Source organism: Triticum urartu, chromosome 3 (genome assembly GCF_003073215.2).
Source record: "Triticum urartu cultivar G1812 chromosome 3, Tu2.1, whole genome shotgun sequence".
Classification (NCBI taxonomy): domain Eukaryota; kingdom Viridiplantae; phylum Streptophyta; class Magnoliopsida; order Poales; family Poaceae; genus Triticum; species Triticum urartu.
This window is the reverse complement of record NC_053024.1, coordinates 682,113,889-682,129,876: the sequence shown is the minus strand read 5'-3', so window position 1 is coordinate 682,129,876 and position 15,988 is coordinate 682,113,889. Positions and strand designations below refer to the sequence as shown.

The 15,988-nt window shown below is 47.4% G+C and overlaps 2 protein-coding genes across 2 annotated transcripts; both read left to right on the top strand.

The window, feature by feature from the left end:
- The first annotated feature begins 308 nt into the window (after nt 1-308).
- On the top strand, nt 309-1,583 carry LOC125549114 (nuclear transcription factor Y subunit B-1-like). The gene has a single exon (XM_048712601.1). The coding sequence runs from the start codon at nt 515-517 to the stop codon at nt 1,085-1,087; it is 573 nt and encodes a 190-aa protein (XP_048568558.1). The 5' UTR covers nt 309-514; the 3' UTR covers nt 1,088-1,583.
- Nucleotides 1,584-14,863: 13,280 nt separating this feature from the next.
- LOC125549113 (transcriptional activator hap3-like) lies at nt 14,864-15,675 on the top strand. Its single transcript, XM_048712600.1, has one exon. The coding sequence runs from the start codon at nt 14,933-14,935 to the stop codon at nt 15,449-15,451; it is 519 nt and encodes a 172-aa protein (XP_048568557.1). The 5' UTR covers nt 14,864-14,932; the 3' UTR covers nt 15,452-15,675.
- The last annotated feature ends 313 nt before the right edge of the window (nt 15,676-15,988 follow it).

The following is a 15,988-nucleotide window of genomic DNA, read 5'->3' as shown; positions in this document are numbered from 1 at the left end:
GGGCCGGCCATGAACAGACAATGGAAATCGAAAACAAATCAACCAGTCAGGCAGGCCGGCCGGCGGGCCTTTGCACCGCCGCGTGCGTGATTAAGGAAGGCCAGCTCCGGCCGCTGCGTAGCTACAGTGCAGTAGGTGCGTAGGTTTGCAGGGGTGCAGGCACTGAGAGCCAGTCGTCGTCGTCACCCAGACGGACAGAGCCAGAGCCACGAGCAGGAGCACGAGGCCGCAGGCGGAGACATTTCAACGCGCCCAGCCCAGCCACCAACACAGCCCGGCATATTCTCCCTCCTCGTTCATTTATATATGTACCCGCTCCGCCACCAGCCGGTTACAAGTGTAAGCACCACGGCGAGAGAAAAGTAGCTCGCCTCGCCACGCTCCTGCGCTGCACCGCCCCGCCGTGTCCAGTCCATTCAATTCCCAAGCTGGTCACGCCCACGCACCGCCCGTATAAAAGACGGGAGCCTAGCTAGCTAGCCAGCGACCCAAGATCGAAGGAGCAGATCGATCGATGGCCGACCACCACTATACCCATCTCGGCGGCGGCAGCGGGAGCGGCAGCGGCGTCGGCGGCGGGGGCGGGGGCGGGGGCGGGGGCAGCCCGCCGGAGCGGCTGCACGGCGGCGGCGGGTCGGGGGACCAGGGTATCAAGGAGCAGGACCGGCTGCTGCCCATCGCCAACGTGGGGCGGATCATGAAGCAGGTGCTGCCCCCCAACGCCAAGGTGTCCAAGGAGGCCAAGGAGACGATGCAGGAGTGCGTGTCCGAGTTCATCAGCTTCGTCACCGGGGAGGCCTCCGACAAGTGCCACAAGGAGAAGCGCAAGACCGTCAACGGCGACGACGTCTGCTGGGCCTTCTCCGCGCTCGGCTTCGACGACTACGTCGACCCCATGCGCAGGTACCTCCTCAAGTTCCGGGAGCTCGAGGGCGACCGCGCCGCCGCCGCCGCCTCCTCCCGCGGGGGCCTCCCCGTCCCCGACGCCTCCACCTCCGGCGCCGGCGCCAGCGGCTCCGGTAATTTCATGTTCGAAGCCATGGACAGGAGGGATAACACCGGCCCCGGCACCGGCAGGCAGTTTTGAACCACTAATACCTACTCCATCATCAGATCAGGCACGCGTCCATCTTCTTGCTTGATCTACCCCGCAAGAGCTAGCTAGCTACACCTTAATTACTCTCTCCATATTCTTATTAGAGAGGTGACCAGCTAGCTAGTGGCGGAATTAGGAGTAGCTGCTAGTGGGTACGTAGTAGCAGAGAAGAGTAGTTGTTCTTCTGATTAATTTATCTGTTGTGTGTTGGAGATGGATGAAAGACAAGTAAAGGAAGAGGATCACTAGGATCGATGGATGGACCGCGACCACGACGGCCGGGGCCGGCGACCGCGACACGGCGGAGTTGGAATTAATTGGAGAATGATGCATGATCGATTCGATCTGATTAGGTGTCCAGATTAATATTTATGTGGCAACTTAGTTGATGCTGCGCAACTTGGATCAGCTCAAGTACATTGTTTTCCAACTTCAGTGATTAAGATTGTAGATCAATTTCAATTTATCGATGTGCCTTTGTTTTTCCTGCTAGCTTTAATTTGGATATGACTGGGTTAATTAACTCATTCATATATATTCTGCTGGCAAGCAGCGAGCTCATCCATATATACACGCTGAGGAAGCTTTCTGAGTACTGACTTTTTGGGCAGTAGTAGATATATATACCTAATAATAGGTACAATTTTTTTGCACGCCAATAATGTGCTGCACATTATTTTTTAGGGGAGTTCTGCACATTGCTTTTTTTAGCACAATACAATCAAAATTGCTCACATAGACGAGCATACACCCGCCCGTATGAACGCATGCACGCACATTCTATCCCTATGTGCACGTCCGAGAGACTAAGTTAGCATAGCATCGTAAGATTGACGAAGTCACCACAAACGCCTCATAGTCGACGGCAACGTCTCCTCCCACTGAACGAACATCGCCGAAAAGTCTGAAATAAATTCAGAAAAATGCAAACACCAACGTCAAGTCTAGGACTTGAACCCAAGTAGGTTGGGGATACCACCACCTAACCATCCAATCATAGGTTGGTTCACGTTCTGCACATTACTTGTACTATCTTCATCACCTATAAAAAAGTCTAACTTACTAAAAAAAAACTACTGGATGAATTATTAAGATTTGGTTAGGTATGAGGAATATATTTGGTTAGGATGGTGCAGGCGTTGCTCCCCCTCCCCCTCCATTTGTATGACGATTCTCGAGGCTTGGGTTCAGAGCTTCTTGGCATCACTGTAATTTTTCTGTTTTGGCTTTCACTCTACCCCTCTCTCTTACTCCGTTCCAAAATAATTGAAGTTCTAGATTTGTCCTAAGTTAAACATCATGAAGTTTGACTCAATATAAATATATATCAACATCTACCACATCAAATTTGCTTCAGTAGGTTCACTATGAAATGTATTTTTTATATTATGTATGTTTAATGTTGTAGATCTTAGTAGCTTTTTCTACAGACTCGGTGAAACTTCAAAAAGTTCGACTTAAAAAAGTTCTAGAACTTCAATTATTTAGGAACGGAGGGAGTGGATGGGCTAACACAACTGTAGGCCTTCCCAAAATGGTAGATTTATACTGAAATCAAATCTTTAGAAAGACGTCCATATGTATATGTGCGTATATTTTATTCCATGTGATCCATAAAACGGATAGGGTTCCATTATCAAGAGATAACGGGACAGAAACAAAAAACAATGTATATACATTAGATTATAGATCTATGTTGAAATTCAATATTGAAACAAGGGCTTGCATGAGTATATATAGAAATATGTTTTTTATACCAAATTTTGTTTCATTTTCCAAATTGTCAGGTTTTGAGTGCGTCCCATATGCTGGTATAGTGTTAGTATCCTGTCAGTCTATCACGCGATCTTAAATTTCATAGGACGCAGAAATTGATGCTCGCTAATTATGACATAATAACTAGCATGTTCTATGAGTGGTTGCAGAGAGTGAGCACCTGCATGCTCCCAATAATTCAGGCAGGTGCATCACTATTCGTGCATACACTATACGTATAGTGCACGGCAAACACTGGAATGTCCTTTTTGTAGGTTCAACGGCTCTTTTGTATGAGAAATGCATCAGAGCCATGCAATTTCCATGCCAAAATCTAATTAATATAACCATACTAGGATTATATCCGGGAGCTAGGTCGACATGCTGGTTTGCAAGGGAGAAAAAAAAACTCAACTACTGCTTTTGGGGCTGCGCAGGTGTCAGTCTTATTGCTTGACCAGATTATGGTAAACAAAATAGCTTATCTGCCCAGTTTAGCATAAGCTGTACACAGTTTGAATATAAACTTATTCTTGTTTTGCTTGTTTCCGGGCTGTTACTGTCATCTCGATCTAGCTATAGACTATAGGTAAGCATGCAGGGGTGTCCAGTTTATGCTCATCATGGAATATATATGCATGAAAAGCGTGCCTCCAAAACGTCTGAATCAATCATGCACAATTGATAGTTTCTTCAACAAGAAACATTCGAGTAGGTTTTCGACCTTTCAAATGATTTGCTTATTTGGGCACCCTGTTGGCAGATGGTACAATAATAGCACTTGCTTTATCTTGTTGGAATCATTGAATTTCTGCCCCACAATTATAGCCATCAATGTACTATGTACTGTTCAAGATAGAGAAGTTAGCACAGAAGCGGTTGTGGGCTTGTTGCTGGTGAATGTCCTAGAGTGCTCCTTATATTATTGCTAGTTTCGGACATAACCCTAGAGCCAGACAACACAACAAACATGTTTTGGCATTTTGGTTTATATGAACAAATTACACGGAAAGTGACAATTGAGATAACACTCAGATATTTGTAAAAATTATACACAGCCGTTACTTGAGTATCACTTGTAATCTGCCGGTTTTAGGCGGCTTTACTTGCTACTCCAGATCTGAATAAAACAATTGCCTTAATAGAATGGAAATTAGGTTAATTTGTTGACCCTAGAATTTAGGGGTTACCATCACTAAAACTACTCCTACTAATTTCTTTCTAGAATTTGGAGGCCCTCCTACTGATGTCTTTCTAGAGGCAGTAATTCCTGTTTTCTAGAGAAAAATGATCGATTATATTAGCTAATGTATTTGTCGACCGCCTGCTCCTACTAGTGTATTTTTAGAGAAAAATGATTGATTATATTAGCTAAAACTACTCCTACTAATGTATTTCTAGAATATGGAGGCCCTCCTACTAATTTCTTTCTAGAGGCAGTAATTCCAGTTTTCTAGAGAAAAATGTTCGATTGTATTAGCTAATGTGGTGAAAGCTAGAGGTTATTTTTCTTGCTAATAGTACTTGCATGGTCTCAATCTTACGGCTCTATCTAATTACTGCACCATGGTAAATTATGTTTCTCAATTCTTAGCGTCTAACTTTTAACACTATTACAAATAGTACTCCCTCCGTTTCTTTTTACTTCACATATAAGTTTTGTCTTAAATCAAACTTTGTAAAGTTTGATCATATTTATATTTCAAAATAGCAACATCTACAACACCAAATAAATATAATATGAAAGTAGATTCCATGATGGATCTAATGATACGGATTTGGTATGTAAATGTTGGTTGTTTTATAAACTTTGTTCTTCAACAAGATTGAGTTCAGATGAACCTAATATGCGGAGTAAAAAGAAATCAAAGGAGTACTATCTCAAGTAAAAAAAATAAAGCATATGAGGTGGCCAGTGGCCTTTACGGCTGTCTTAGACAGATGCCACATATAGCATGTCCCGATCCAAGGAAAGTTTCGGAGCTGTCCCAGATAGATGCGCACATAAGGCAATCTCGTAGGAAAAAGGAAGCTCGTCTCAAATGTTATTAACATTACAAAAAGGAATATCTAGATCAAGATCAGAAGCCTCCATCACCGTCGGACATGAAGAGGGCGCCATGACGTGGATGTGGGTCTAGACGAGAACACCACCCACACCATGTCATTTGTGAAGTCGGTGCAGAAGGGCAACTTCTATTTTAAACAGAATGTATAAGAGAGACACCCATAGTATACATAGAAACTTCAATTCACATCAATGAGGGGTTTGAACCTAGGTGGTAGATTTTGTAAATCCATACTCTCTTGGCCAAGTGAATTAGGCTCGCGCCCTAAGGGCACTCCCAACGATTTGGCTATTAACACGTCACCCTAGGCGGTGGATGACTTTTAGATACAACCACCCCAATGAATTGTCTTTTAGGTCTTGTATCTAAGTGATGTTGCAGGACAATTATACTCGAGCCCCTAGTTGGGTCACACCAGTTTGATTTGCCCCTAAATTCAAAAAACCCTCATTTCTACCCAAGATCATTTACTCCTCTTGTGATTTTTCCCTTTGAACATTTGTCCGGCACTTTGAAAACTTCATAACAAATTCATATTAACTCAGAAAAATACAAACAAGATATCAATACGTTCAAAAAAACATCACCTATATGTGCATGTCATTTGCATTCATGAAAAAAGTATCTCAGCTCCTTGTTTCAAGCGGAATATCTCAGCTCGAGCTCATATGAGCTCAGGTGAACAGTAAACTCCGGAAAAAGAGAAAAATTTAAACAATTCAGATTTTTTTTGTGGCAAACACTAACTAATGTTTTGAGTTCTTGCAAAGTTTCATCTTGAAATGACAAAGTTTCGTCTTGAAATGACATTCGTGGAAGTCGTGGAAAAAATTGATGAAACTTTACAGAAGTCAAGACTTTTGACATTTTTTACCACAAAAGATAGAATTTTTTGATTTTTTTTAAAAAAAATTACTTTTCAAGCCGAGATCATATGGGCTCGAGCTGAGATGGGGATTTTCCAACATTTTTCCATGAATGCAAATGACATGCACACATAGGTGATGTTTTTCCGAACATTTTGATATCTCATTTGTATTTTTCTTAGTTAATATGAATCTGTTATAAAGTTTTCAAAGTGACAATCAAACAATCAAAGGGTAAAAGTATAAGAGGAGCAAACGAGCTTGGCCGGAAATGAGGGTTTTTTGAATTTAGGGGCAAATCTAACGTGCGTGACCCAGCTAGGGGCTCAAATCTAATTACCCAGCTAGGGGCTCAAATCTAATTATCCCTAATTTATTTAGGGGTCATGTTGGCATCTCAAGTTCTCAACATTGCGGCCTAAGTTTGGAGACAAGGGAAAGAGAAAAAATCAAGAGGAAAGACACACCGGATGTAGTTATTAATTTCATTCCGTAGGAAAACAGGCTAAGAGCCATATCTCCATAACATCCAGCTCTCCTCTCTCTCTTCTTTAATTGTTGCGTTACCTCAGCATTTTGTCTGTGAAACCATGCCAAGAGCCAAGCATTGTGAGTAGCCTAAGGCCACATAATTTAGAAACACGGTGCACACACGCACACACCGTCCTAGGCTTGGTTGCGGCCTTAGTTGGCTTCGGTGCGACATCAGCGGCAGCACGCTTGGCCTTGGGGGAGTCCTTGGAGCACGTTAACCATAACGAGCTCGCCGTCATTGGTGAACCATCAAGGCTAGACGAAGAACATCTTCTTGTAGTTGGCCACATCATGATTATGTCTTATCCTTCATATTGAACTGTCAGCCATTAGGGATGCCCTTTTGCTTGGCCGCAGAGGGCACGGCTTCAGGCCTAGCAAGGCCGGAGAAAGGCAACCTATTGGGAGGTTGTGGAGAAAGGATGATTAGTTGGGGTGTAAGTAGATTCTTTGGTGTTTATATACTCATAAATCTCGGCCCTAATGGGATGGCTAGTTTCTGAGACAGATTCACGCAGAAGCCATCTCGAATGAAAGTTTTCATTAATTGCCATCTCGAGTGAGAAAACATCATCAACGGTGTAAAAAATGTTGAGATATATTGCCTGTCATTCTCCACTTGTTCGAAATCTTTTATGAAGTGATAGGCGCATGAAATTTAATATAGTATTAGAGCCAAGACCTGAGTTCACAGTACCATGCCAATGTACTATTAAGGGAAATAGATCTGAAGAAGGGTAAAAAAGAGAAAGAGTGTTGAAATAGATTGCGCGTCATTCTCTGTCGATACATCTTTTTGTGTGAACTGGTTGTCAGATGCATGCAATTCAAAACAAAATGGAACTGCATGGGTGTAAAATTCAGCAAACTACCGTTTCTACCAGTTTCAAAGGCATGTAGCATGCCCTTGAATCTTGATAATGCTGACAGAAGGACGTAGGAGTAGGAACAATGAAGACAAATCTGTACAGCAAGTAAGGATTAACTGACCATGATGCATGCTCAGCGAGTAGGTGGACCTTTGGGTTGGTAGTAACTGTCAGCTGAAATTACACATCTGGACGAATAGGCAGCAGATTAACCAGTTGTCCGACATGCGCTCCAGCGTTGTCTTGTCACAATTAACCTATAGCCCTGCCACGCATCTATGCTACTGTAAGAGAAAACTTAACTATATAGCTGGCCCCTGACAAACATAATGCTTGGTCAGGATGATCTCGTGGGACAATAAATCGCAATTAGTCTTGGCATGTGAATGTGTACCAGAGTAGCTATCCTTGCGCCTGCCAGAACAAGATGGAGGCCCAAAAAACCCACACGAAAATCAATCAACGGCGCACTGTTCGGCAGTCGGCACAAACGGGCATAGTATACTCGGAGCCACGATGATCGAGAGCGGTACTCAATGGCGGATGGTTCCAGCCAATGGGGAGCTAATCTAGCAGTCATGGGGAAGAGCAAGAACACGGCCGCAGGAGGAGGCGGCAGAGGCATCAAAAGGCGAGCCTCTCCACCATTGGCTAGCCGATCCTCTTTTGGTGCACGCCGTTTTGCTTGTTTGAGAAGGCTGCAACCAAATCGGGAGCCTTTTGATCTGGTGGCCCTTCGCAACTCCATCGAGCCGATTCCCAGTATCATACTCCTGTTCCTGTATACTCTCACGTTTCTTTTGACCTCTTTGATTAGTAGGGAGTAACTTAGCCTAATAACATATTTATATGTTATTAGTCTGTGTTACTACCTCTATAGTGGAGATTAATATACTATATGTGGTGTCATGCAACTCTTTATTTAATATTTATTAGGTTGTAGACTTATCTTGTCTTTGGTATGTGTAATGTTACTCATAGTATGGGTAACTAGCTATGTTTACTACATGCCTCTCTTTCATCATTAATTATTTGTCACGTCATCTATTTTGTCTAGATAAGTGTGATGTTACCACCTATGTTACTCTTATTGTGGCTAGTCTAAAAATGTAGGAATAGAAAAAAAATAGGGAAATGAATGTCATGTCCATTCGAATTCTAGAGGATTTGAATTTGTTTGACTGCGTCATAGGAAAATAAAGGATCTTTTCCAAGACACTTGAGTGGATACTAAATTTTCTTTGAAATGTAGTACAAATGATTTCTTGGAAAAATTCTGCATGATTCAATCCTACAAATAAACAACCAACATAAGTCAAATTTCTGAGAATTTAATTCCTCCAAAAATGCAATGAAAATCATAGGAATATCTTTTCCTTTATATGATGATACTATTCATCCGTTTCAAACAAGGGAATGGACGATAGAAAAAATGGAGCCCATTTTTTCTTTGAATTGATTTTCATAGGGGAAATAAAGGAAATTTACACCACTCCAACCTATTTTTTTATATTCCTATGAAAAAAAGAGATAAAGGCCATAAGAGCACATGTAGCCCCTTCCCAAAAAAACTTCTCCTATAAGTGCTTATTGGGGCTCTCTCAAAAACATTACTAGTTTCCACATGTGCGTTGTTGTAGCAGATTCCAATACAACTTTCTATGTATACTTACCCTGACATATGTGCCCCACATGTCAGTGGGTAATCTCTCTCTCTCTCTATATATATATATATATGTAGAATATATATATATATATCCCTTTCTCTCTTCCCGGTGGTGAGGCGTGGCATCGGGCAGGTGGGTGGCGGTCTAGTAGGCGACATCAACGGCGAAGGCATGAGGGCATTCGGTGGCGATGCGTGGCGGTGGCATGGTGGTCTGGCGATGGTCGGACAGCGGTTCGGTGAGTATCGACAATGGACTAGCGTCATTGGTAGCGGCGTGCCAACGTGGCATGCATTGAAAAAAAAGATTATAGGTCTTCCCCTCTACATAGGGGAAGAAGGTGTGTGTTTTGGGTGAACACCAAAAAAGTTTTGGAAATAGGGAAGCAGCTGGAGCACATTTTTTGTGCCAACTTTCACTATACCATATGTTTTTGGAATAGGGGAGCTGCTGGAGATACTCTAAGGGCATCTCCAGTCGCGTCCCCAGGAAGGCCTTCCCAGGTGATTTTTTCGCGTCGGCGCCAAAAAAAGGCCCAGTCGCGCCCCAAGGAACCCGATTTTCGCCGGCCTGGGCCGAAAACAGCGCCGGCGGACCCAGGCCGAACCCGGCGCGCTGGGGGGCGCCCCGGGGCGAACTGTTTTGGCGCGAAACAGCCACGGGCCCGCCGCGTCAGCGACACGGCGCCTCGTCTTCCCCCAACGGCCTCGGTTCCCATGGGGAATCAATGCCAAGGCTGCCGCCGGTCAGCTTTGTCATTGATTCCTCACGGGCGGCGCGTCACGGGACGGCGCGCCGACGCCTCCCCTCCCTCGCACGCGTACACACGGGTGCGGCGCGGCTATATAGCCGGTGGCCTGCACTCGTCTGTGCCCACACCAGCCCCGCCCCCCGCCGCCACCCAGCTCCTCCCTCTCCCTACCTCTCCCGAGCGCCGCCGCCCAGCCCCTCCCTCTATCTCTCTACCTCTCCCGATCCCGTCGCCATGGCAGAACGCTTCCCCGGAGACAAGGCGGCGGCCAACGGCTTCGGCCGCCGTTTGCTCCGCGAACAAGAGTCCTGGCTCCTGTTCCAGGCGAACATCCCGGCGCCGCCGGACATGCGCGCCGGGCCGACGGGGTGGAGGCTCAGCGCCGGGGGAGTGCCCATTCCCCCGTTGCCCGATGCCGTGGCGAAGCCGAAGTACTTCGCCGAGGAAGTCGAGGTCGTGCACGCCTCCCTCACCGACGCCCAACTCTCCCTCCCCCAGTACGCCACCGACAACCACGCGACTTGGGCGGCGTATTTCGAGCGCCGCCAGCAGCAGCGCTTGGCGTCCATCAACGGCGCGTCGGTGGTTGGTGGCCGGCAGAACAGCGAGGGGCGCCACCTGTGGTGGGCCATGTTGGGTAATGTAGCATAAATTCAAAATTTTCCTACGTGTCACCAAGATCTATCTATGGAGTCATCTAGCAACGAGGGAGGAGTGGATCTACATACCCTTGTAGATCGCGCGCGGAAGCATTCAAGAGAACGGGGTTGATGGAGTCGTACTCCTCGTGATCCAAATCACCGATGATCCTAGCGCCGAACGGACGGCACCTCCGCGTTCAACACACGTACGGAGCAGCGACGTCTCCTCCTTCTTGATCCAGCAAGGGGGGAGGAGAGGTTGATGGATATCCAACAACACGACGGCGTGGTGGTGGAAGTAGCGGGATTCCAACAGGGCTTCGCCAAGCGCTGCGGGAGGAGGGAGGTGTGTCATGGGAAGGAGAGGGAGGCGCCAGGGCTTAGGTATGGTTGCCCTCCCTTCCCCCCACTATATATAGGGCCAAGGGAGAGGGGGAGGGCGCAGCCTTGCCCCTTCCTCCAAGGAAGGGTGCGGCCAAGGGGGGGAGGAGTCCATCCTCCCCAAGGCACCTCGGAGGTGCCTTCCCCCTTTAGGACTCTCCCCTCCTCTTGTCCCTTTGGCGCATGGGCCTCTAGGGGCTGGTGCCCTTGGCCCATATAGGCCAAGGAGCACCCCCTACAGCACATGTGGCCCCCCGGGGCAGGTGGCCCCACCCGGTGGACCCCCGGGACCCTTCCGGTGGTCCCGGTACAATACCGGTGACCCCGAAACTTGTCCCGATGGCCGAAACAGCACTTCCTATATATAATTCTTTACCTCCGGACCATTCCGGAACTCCTCGTGACGTCCGGGATCTCATCCGGGACTCCGAACAACTTTCGGGTTACCGCATACTAATATCTCTATAACCCTAGCGTCACCGAACCTTAAGTGTGGTTCGGGAGACATGCAGACATGACCGAGATGACTCTCCGGTCAATAACCAACAGCGGGATCTGGATACCCATGTTGGCTCCCACATGTTCCACGATGATCTCATCGGATGAACCACGATGTCAAGGACTTAATCAATCCCGTATACAATTCCCTTTGTCTAGCGGTACGATACTTGCCCGAGATTCGATCGTCGGTATCCCGATATCTTGTTCAATCTCGTTACCGGCAAGTCTCTTTACTCGTTCCGTAACACATCATCCCGTGATCAACTCCTTGATCACATTGTGCACATTATGATGATGTCCTACCGTGTGGGCCCAGAGATACCTCTCCGTCACATGGAGTGACAAATCCCATTCTCGATTCGTGCCAACCCAACAGACACTTTCGGAGATACCCGTAGTGTACCTTTATAGCCACCCAGTTACGTTGTGACGTTTGGCACACCCAAAGCACTCCTACGGTATCCGGGAGTTGCACAATCTCATGGTCTAAGGAAATGATACTTGACATTAGAAAAGCTTCAGCATACGAACTACACGATCTTGTGCTATGCTTAGGATTGGGTCTTGTCCATCACATCATTCTCCTAATGATGTGATCCCGTTATCAATGACATCCAATGTCCATGGTCAGGAAACCGTAACCATCTATTGATCAACGAGCTAGTCAACTAGAGGCTTACTAGGGACATGGTGTTGTCTATGTATCCACACGTGTATCTGAGTTTCCTATCAATACAATTATAGCATGGATAATAAACGATTATCATGAACAAGGAAATATAATAATAATCAATTTATTATTGCCTCTAGGGCATATTTCCAACAGGGCATCCCCGGCCGCACACTTGAGGGCGTGCTGACGTACCTCGAGGGCGGCAACGACCTGCCGTTGGCGTACCCGGCGAGGGCGGCCGCCCCGGCGCAGCACCGACGCACCGGGCCATGGGCGCCAAGGAGGTTCGGGTCCTCCTCCTCTTCTTCCTCCTCCCGATCTTCATCGCACTCCTCCGGCACTCCGGCCCTGCTCGGCGTCAAGGCCGAGCCCGCGGCGGAGACGCCACTCGGCCGGCGCACTCGCAGAGCCGGCATCGTCATCAACGAGGGCGGCCGGCGCGCCTACTCGTCGGCTCCTCCTCCGCGCTTCGTCAAGCCAAAGACGAAGCCGGGGCTCGCGCCGGTGAAGACGGAGCCGGGGCTCGCGCCGGTGAAGAAGGAGCCGGCCGCGCCGGTGACGACGGAGCTCGGCGACGACGACGCGGCCCTGGAATGGGCGCGCAGGGACTCCATAGCGATGGAGAAGGAGCGCCTGGAGAAGGCGAAGGAGCGCCAGTGCGCCGCCCTGCTTCGCTTCGCGGAGCGTCGACGCGGCCGCGACGAAGGCAGAGTCGTCGTCATCTGCGACAGCGACGACGACGACGACGATGCGCCGCCACTAGTCCGCCATGGCGACGCCGGGCAGGGGTCCAGCAGGGGCGCCCGCGTCAAGGAGGAGAAGGCCGACGACGACGCCAGTTTTTCCTTTAGATTAGTTTATGTATATGTGCTATGTAATGAAAATCCGCGAACTTCGCCGAAATGTGCCGAAATTTATCGTGTTTGGCCGAAATTTATCGTGTTTAAGTCAAACTTCGCCGAACTTCTTTTATTTTAAAACGTGCCTGGGGGCGGCCCTGGGGCCGGCGGCTGGGGACCAACTCGCCCACAGGCCCAATTTTTGCGCCGACTCACCCCCAGGCGGTGATTTTAGGCGTCCCCTGGGAGGCCAACGGCTCGAGATGCCCTAAGTAGCATAATATCAACTCCATCTTATCTTTGCATATGGTTTAGTCTTAATTTTACCATGTCTTTTAGGATTCCCGTGGTTTTCCTATTCTTGTGAATCAAACACAATTCTAAAAATTTCTATGTTTTTGCAATCCTATCTACTCATGTATTGTTCTATTATTGTGTTTTTAAAATCCCGGAAATCAAAAGAGGCCCTTAGAGCAACTCTAGCTGATGGGTTGCAGTCTGCTACTAGCCAAGCTTCCTCTGCCGCTTCTTCCGTGGAGATGGCGCGGCGAAACCACCGCCCCCAAGTGGTTTGTCCCCGGCGACATTGGTTTCGGTCTCCGGCTCATACTATTTCAAATTACCGGATTGCGTTTTTCTTTTATGTTCTGGGTCCTTTTTGTAAGATGCAAGGACTGGTCTGTGATTTTCTTTTCTCGGAGGGCCCTTGGGTAAGGTGCATTTGTACCGTTACCTGATATTTCTAATGCACTCGGGGTCCTTTGCAAACCCAACTAGACTCTGCGAGCGTGAGAGATGGAGCTCAGCTAGGTAGCTCCGGTCTCGACACTGGTCCGGGAGGATCCAGGAGGGCACGTGCCGCGGCGCTGGAAGCCATGATCGCTCGCCATGCGAGGCTTGTCGGCAGGTGTCGCCCCCCCATCCACCACCCCACCCCGGGGGCTACCCAAAAGCACGCCGCCTGATTGGCCTGGCCGAGCTGTGCATATATCGATCCAGCTACCACCACATGCTACTGGCATCGACTTTCGTACGCGCGTAACCTCGCACGCACGAAAAGAGGCTGCCGCGTACTCAGCGCTGGCTAGCGTAGGGATGGTGTAAGATAGTGTATGTAGACGTCGATCGAGCACGCTCACAATGGCATGGTATACAGGCATATATCGTACGCATGTACAAACTGCACTCCGGACTATATATGGTCGTGTGCTTGTGGGTATTACCGGTCGCTGCCTACCCCATGCGTATAGTTCAAAATGTTCTACACACAACCTTGTCTTTTACCCAACATGGTAGCTATTTTATTTTTTCGAGAATGAGGATAGCCCCAGCCTCTGCATCAAGCGATGCATGCAGTCATGAACATGGTACTTAAATATATCTGATATGATGCAACATCACTAAAAATTTGCTTAGCGACAATCTTTCGGTGGTCCATTTCGCTCAAACTCGATATACACAAGTACTCTGCACTTGTACTTCAAAATGTTCAAAGCAAGCCTTTTGTTTATGCAACGAGCTAGTAGGATATTTTTTATATGCTTCACCATTTTATCGAAATTTCGCTGGTTGACAATCTTTCGGTGGCCAGTTTGCTCATAAGACATGCTCCAAGTACTCTGCACTTGTACATCAAAATGTTCTAAACGAACCAATTTTGTAGTTAAATAAGCTAGCTAGTTGCATGTTTTTGATATATATGATAGACCATCACTGAAATTTGCTTGTGAACAATATTTCGATGGCCATTTTGCTCAAACGATATATACAAGTACTCTACACTTGTAGTTCAAATTGTTGTAAAAACCTTTACTTACTATTCAACAAGCTTGTTGGATTATTTTTTCATACGATGCACCATTGTTGAAAATTTGTATACCAATCATCTTTGAGTGGACATTTTGCTCAAACGATATACGCAGGTACTCAGCACTTGTAGTTAAAAATGTTCAGGATAAGCCTTTCTTTTTTATTCCACAAGCTAGTTGGATATTTTAATCCCGTGGGCGAATAAATGTAACGGGCGTAATTTTTAAAATAATAAAGACGAATCATTTACCCGCGTGGAGTGGTGGACAACTGGGTCACGACATACATTCCATACTTTTTGAACAGAACGAGATAAAAGTTGGGTAAGCAAGGCAAAAAGCCACGGCTCTCAGTGTATAAAAAGAGTCGCGGCTCTTCAGCACTCGCAATATGAGTACCAATGCGAAGACTACTTTCGGCGTGCCCGAACTATATATCTCATTGTGACGAAGATCACGTACATACCTTATCCACACTAAATATGACGAATAGAGAGGATTTCATCCATTTCTCCGGTTTTACCCAACAACCGGGGCGCCTCAGACTTCCTAGGGCGCCATCAACCTCAGGCTCTTCCTCGGGAGATCCCAATGGGCAAGAAGGCCTCCTGCCGATCGCCAACGTGGGGCGGATCATGAAGGACGTGCTGCCGCCGGAGGCCAAGGTCTCGAAGCACGCCAAGGAGGTGATCCAGGAGTGCGCCACGGAGTTCATCGGCTTCGTCACCGGCGAGGCCTCGGAGCGGTGCCGGCGGGAGCGGCGCAAGACGGTGAACGGCGACGACATCTGCCACGCCATGACCACCCTTGGCCTCGACAACTACGCCGGTGCCATGCGCAGGTACCTGCAGAGGTACCGCGAGGGCGAGGAGCTCGCGGCGGCGCTCAACAACCACAGCAGGTCACCGGCTCCGCCGCCGCCAGGCGACGGCATGATCCAGATCGATGTCTGGGGCGAGCTGTCCAACTCCAGGGGCAACGAGAAGCATGGCAGGGATTAACGATATACCATCCCGATCGATCGATTGCTCATCTGACTGAAGTTGTTTCGATCTTCTTGTGTTTGCGGTCTTCGATCTAGCTCTTGCTTATTCAGTGCTATGTTCCGTTCCTACAAAAATTGCACCAACATTGTGGTATCGTTACTTCTATGTACTAATGCAATCGATATGTACCTGCTCCTGCTGTACCTGAGAATATTTCAACTTATATTAATCGGTTTTAGCATGCATGTCATGTTTAGAATGATTTTGTTTACAAAAAAATTGAGCAATTTTTGGATGCTGTCAGAATAATCTCGAATTGTTAATGAATATTTAGTACCAATTGAAATGCAGAATGATTAGCACACCTGGTCCTGACGCGCGTCTCACTATTTGGCAGAAGTTTTGTGGAAAGAAGATGAGAAACTAGAAAGCATGGCCCATAGGCTCCAACTGGCTGCATATTCTGGGTAAAGAAAGCAACGCAATCGATCTGAGCTATTGGGTCTTTTGATTGCTCTCAGGTGTAGCCAGAGGGTTTTTCTATACCATTGC

Coding starts and splice junctions, on each gene's coding strand:
- LOC125549114 (XM_048712601.1), top strand. CDS start 515: ATGGCCGACCACCACTATACCCATCTCGGCGGCGGCAGCGGGAGCGGC.
- LOC125549113 (XM_048712600.1), top strand. CDS start 14,933: ATGACGAATAGAGAGGATTTCATCCATTTCTCCGGTTTTACCCAACAA.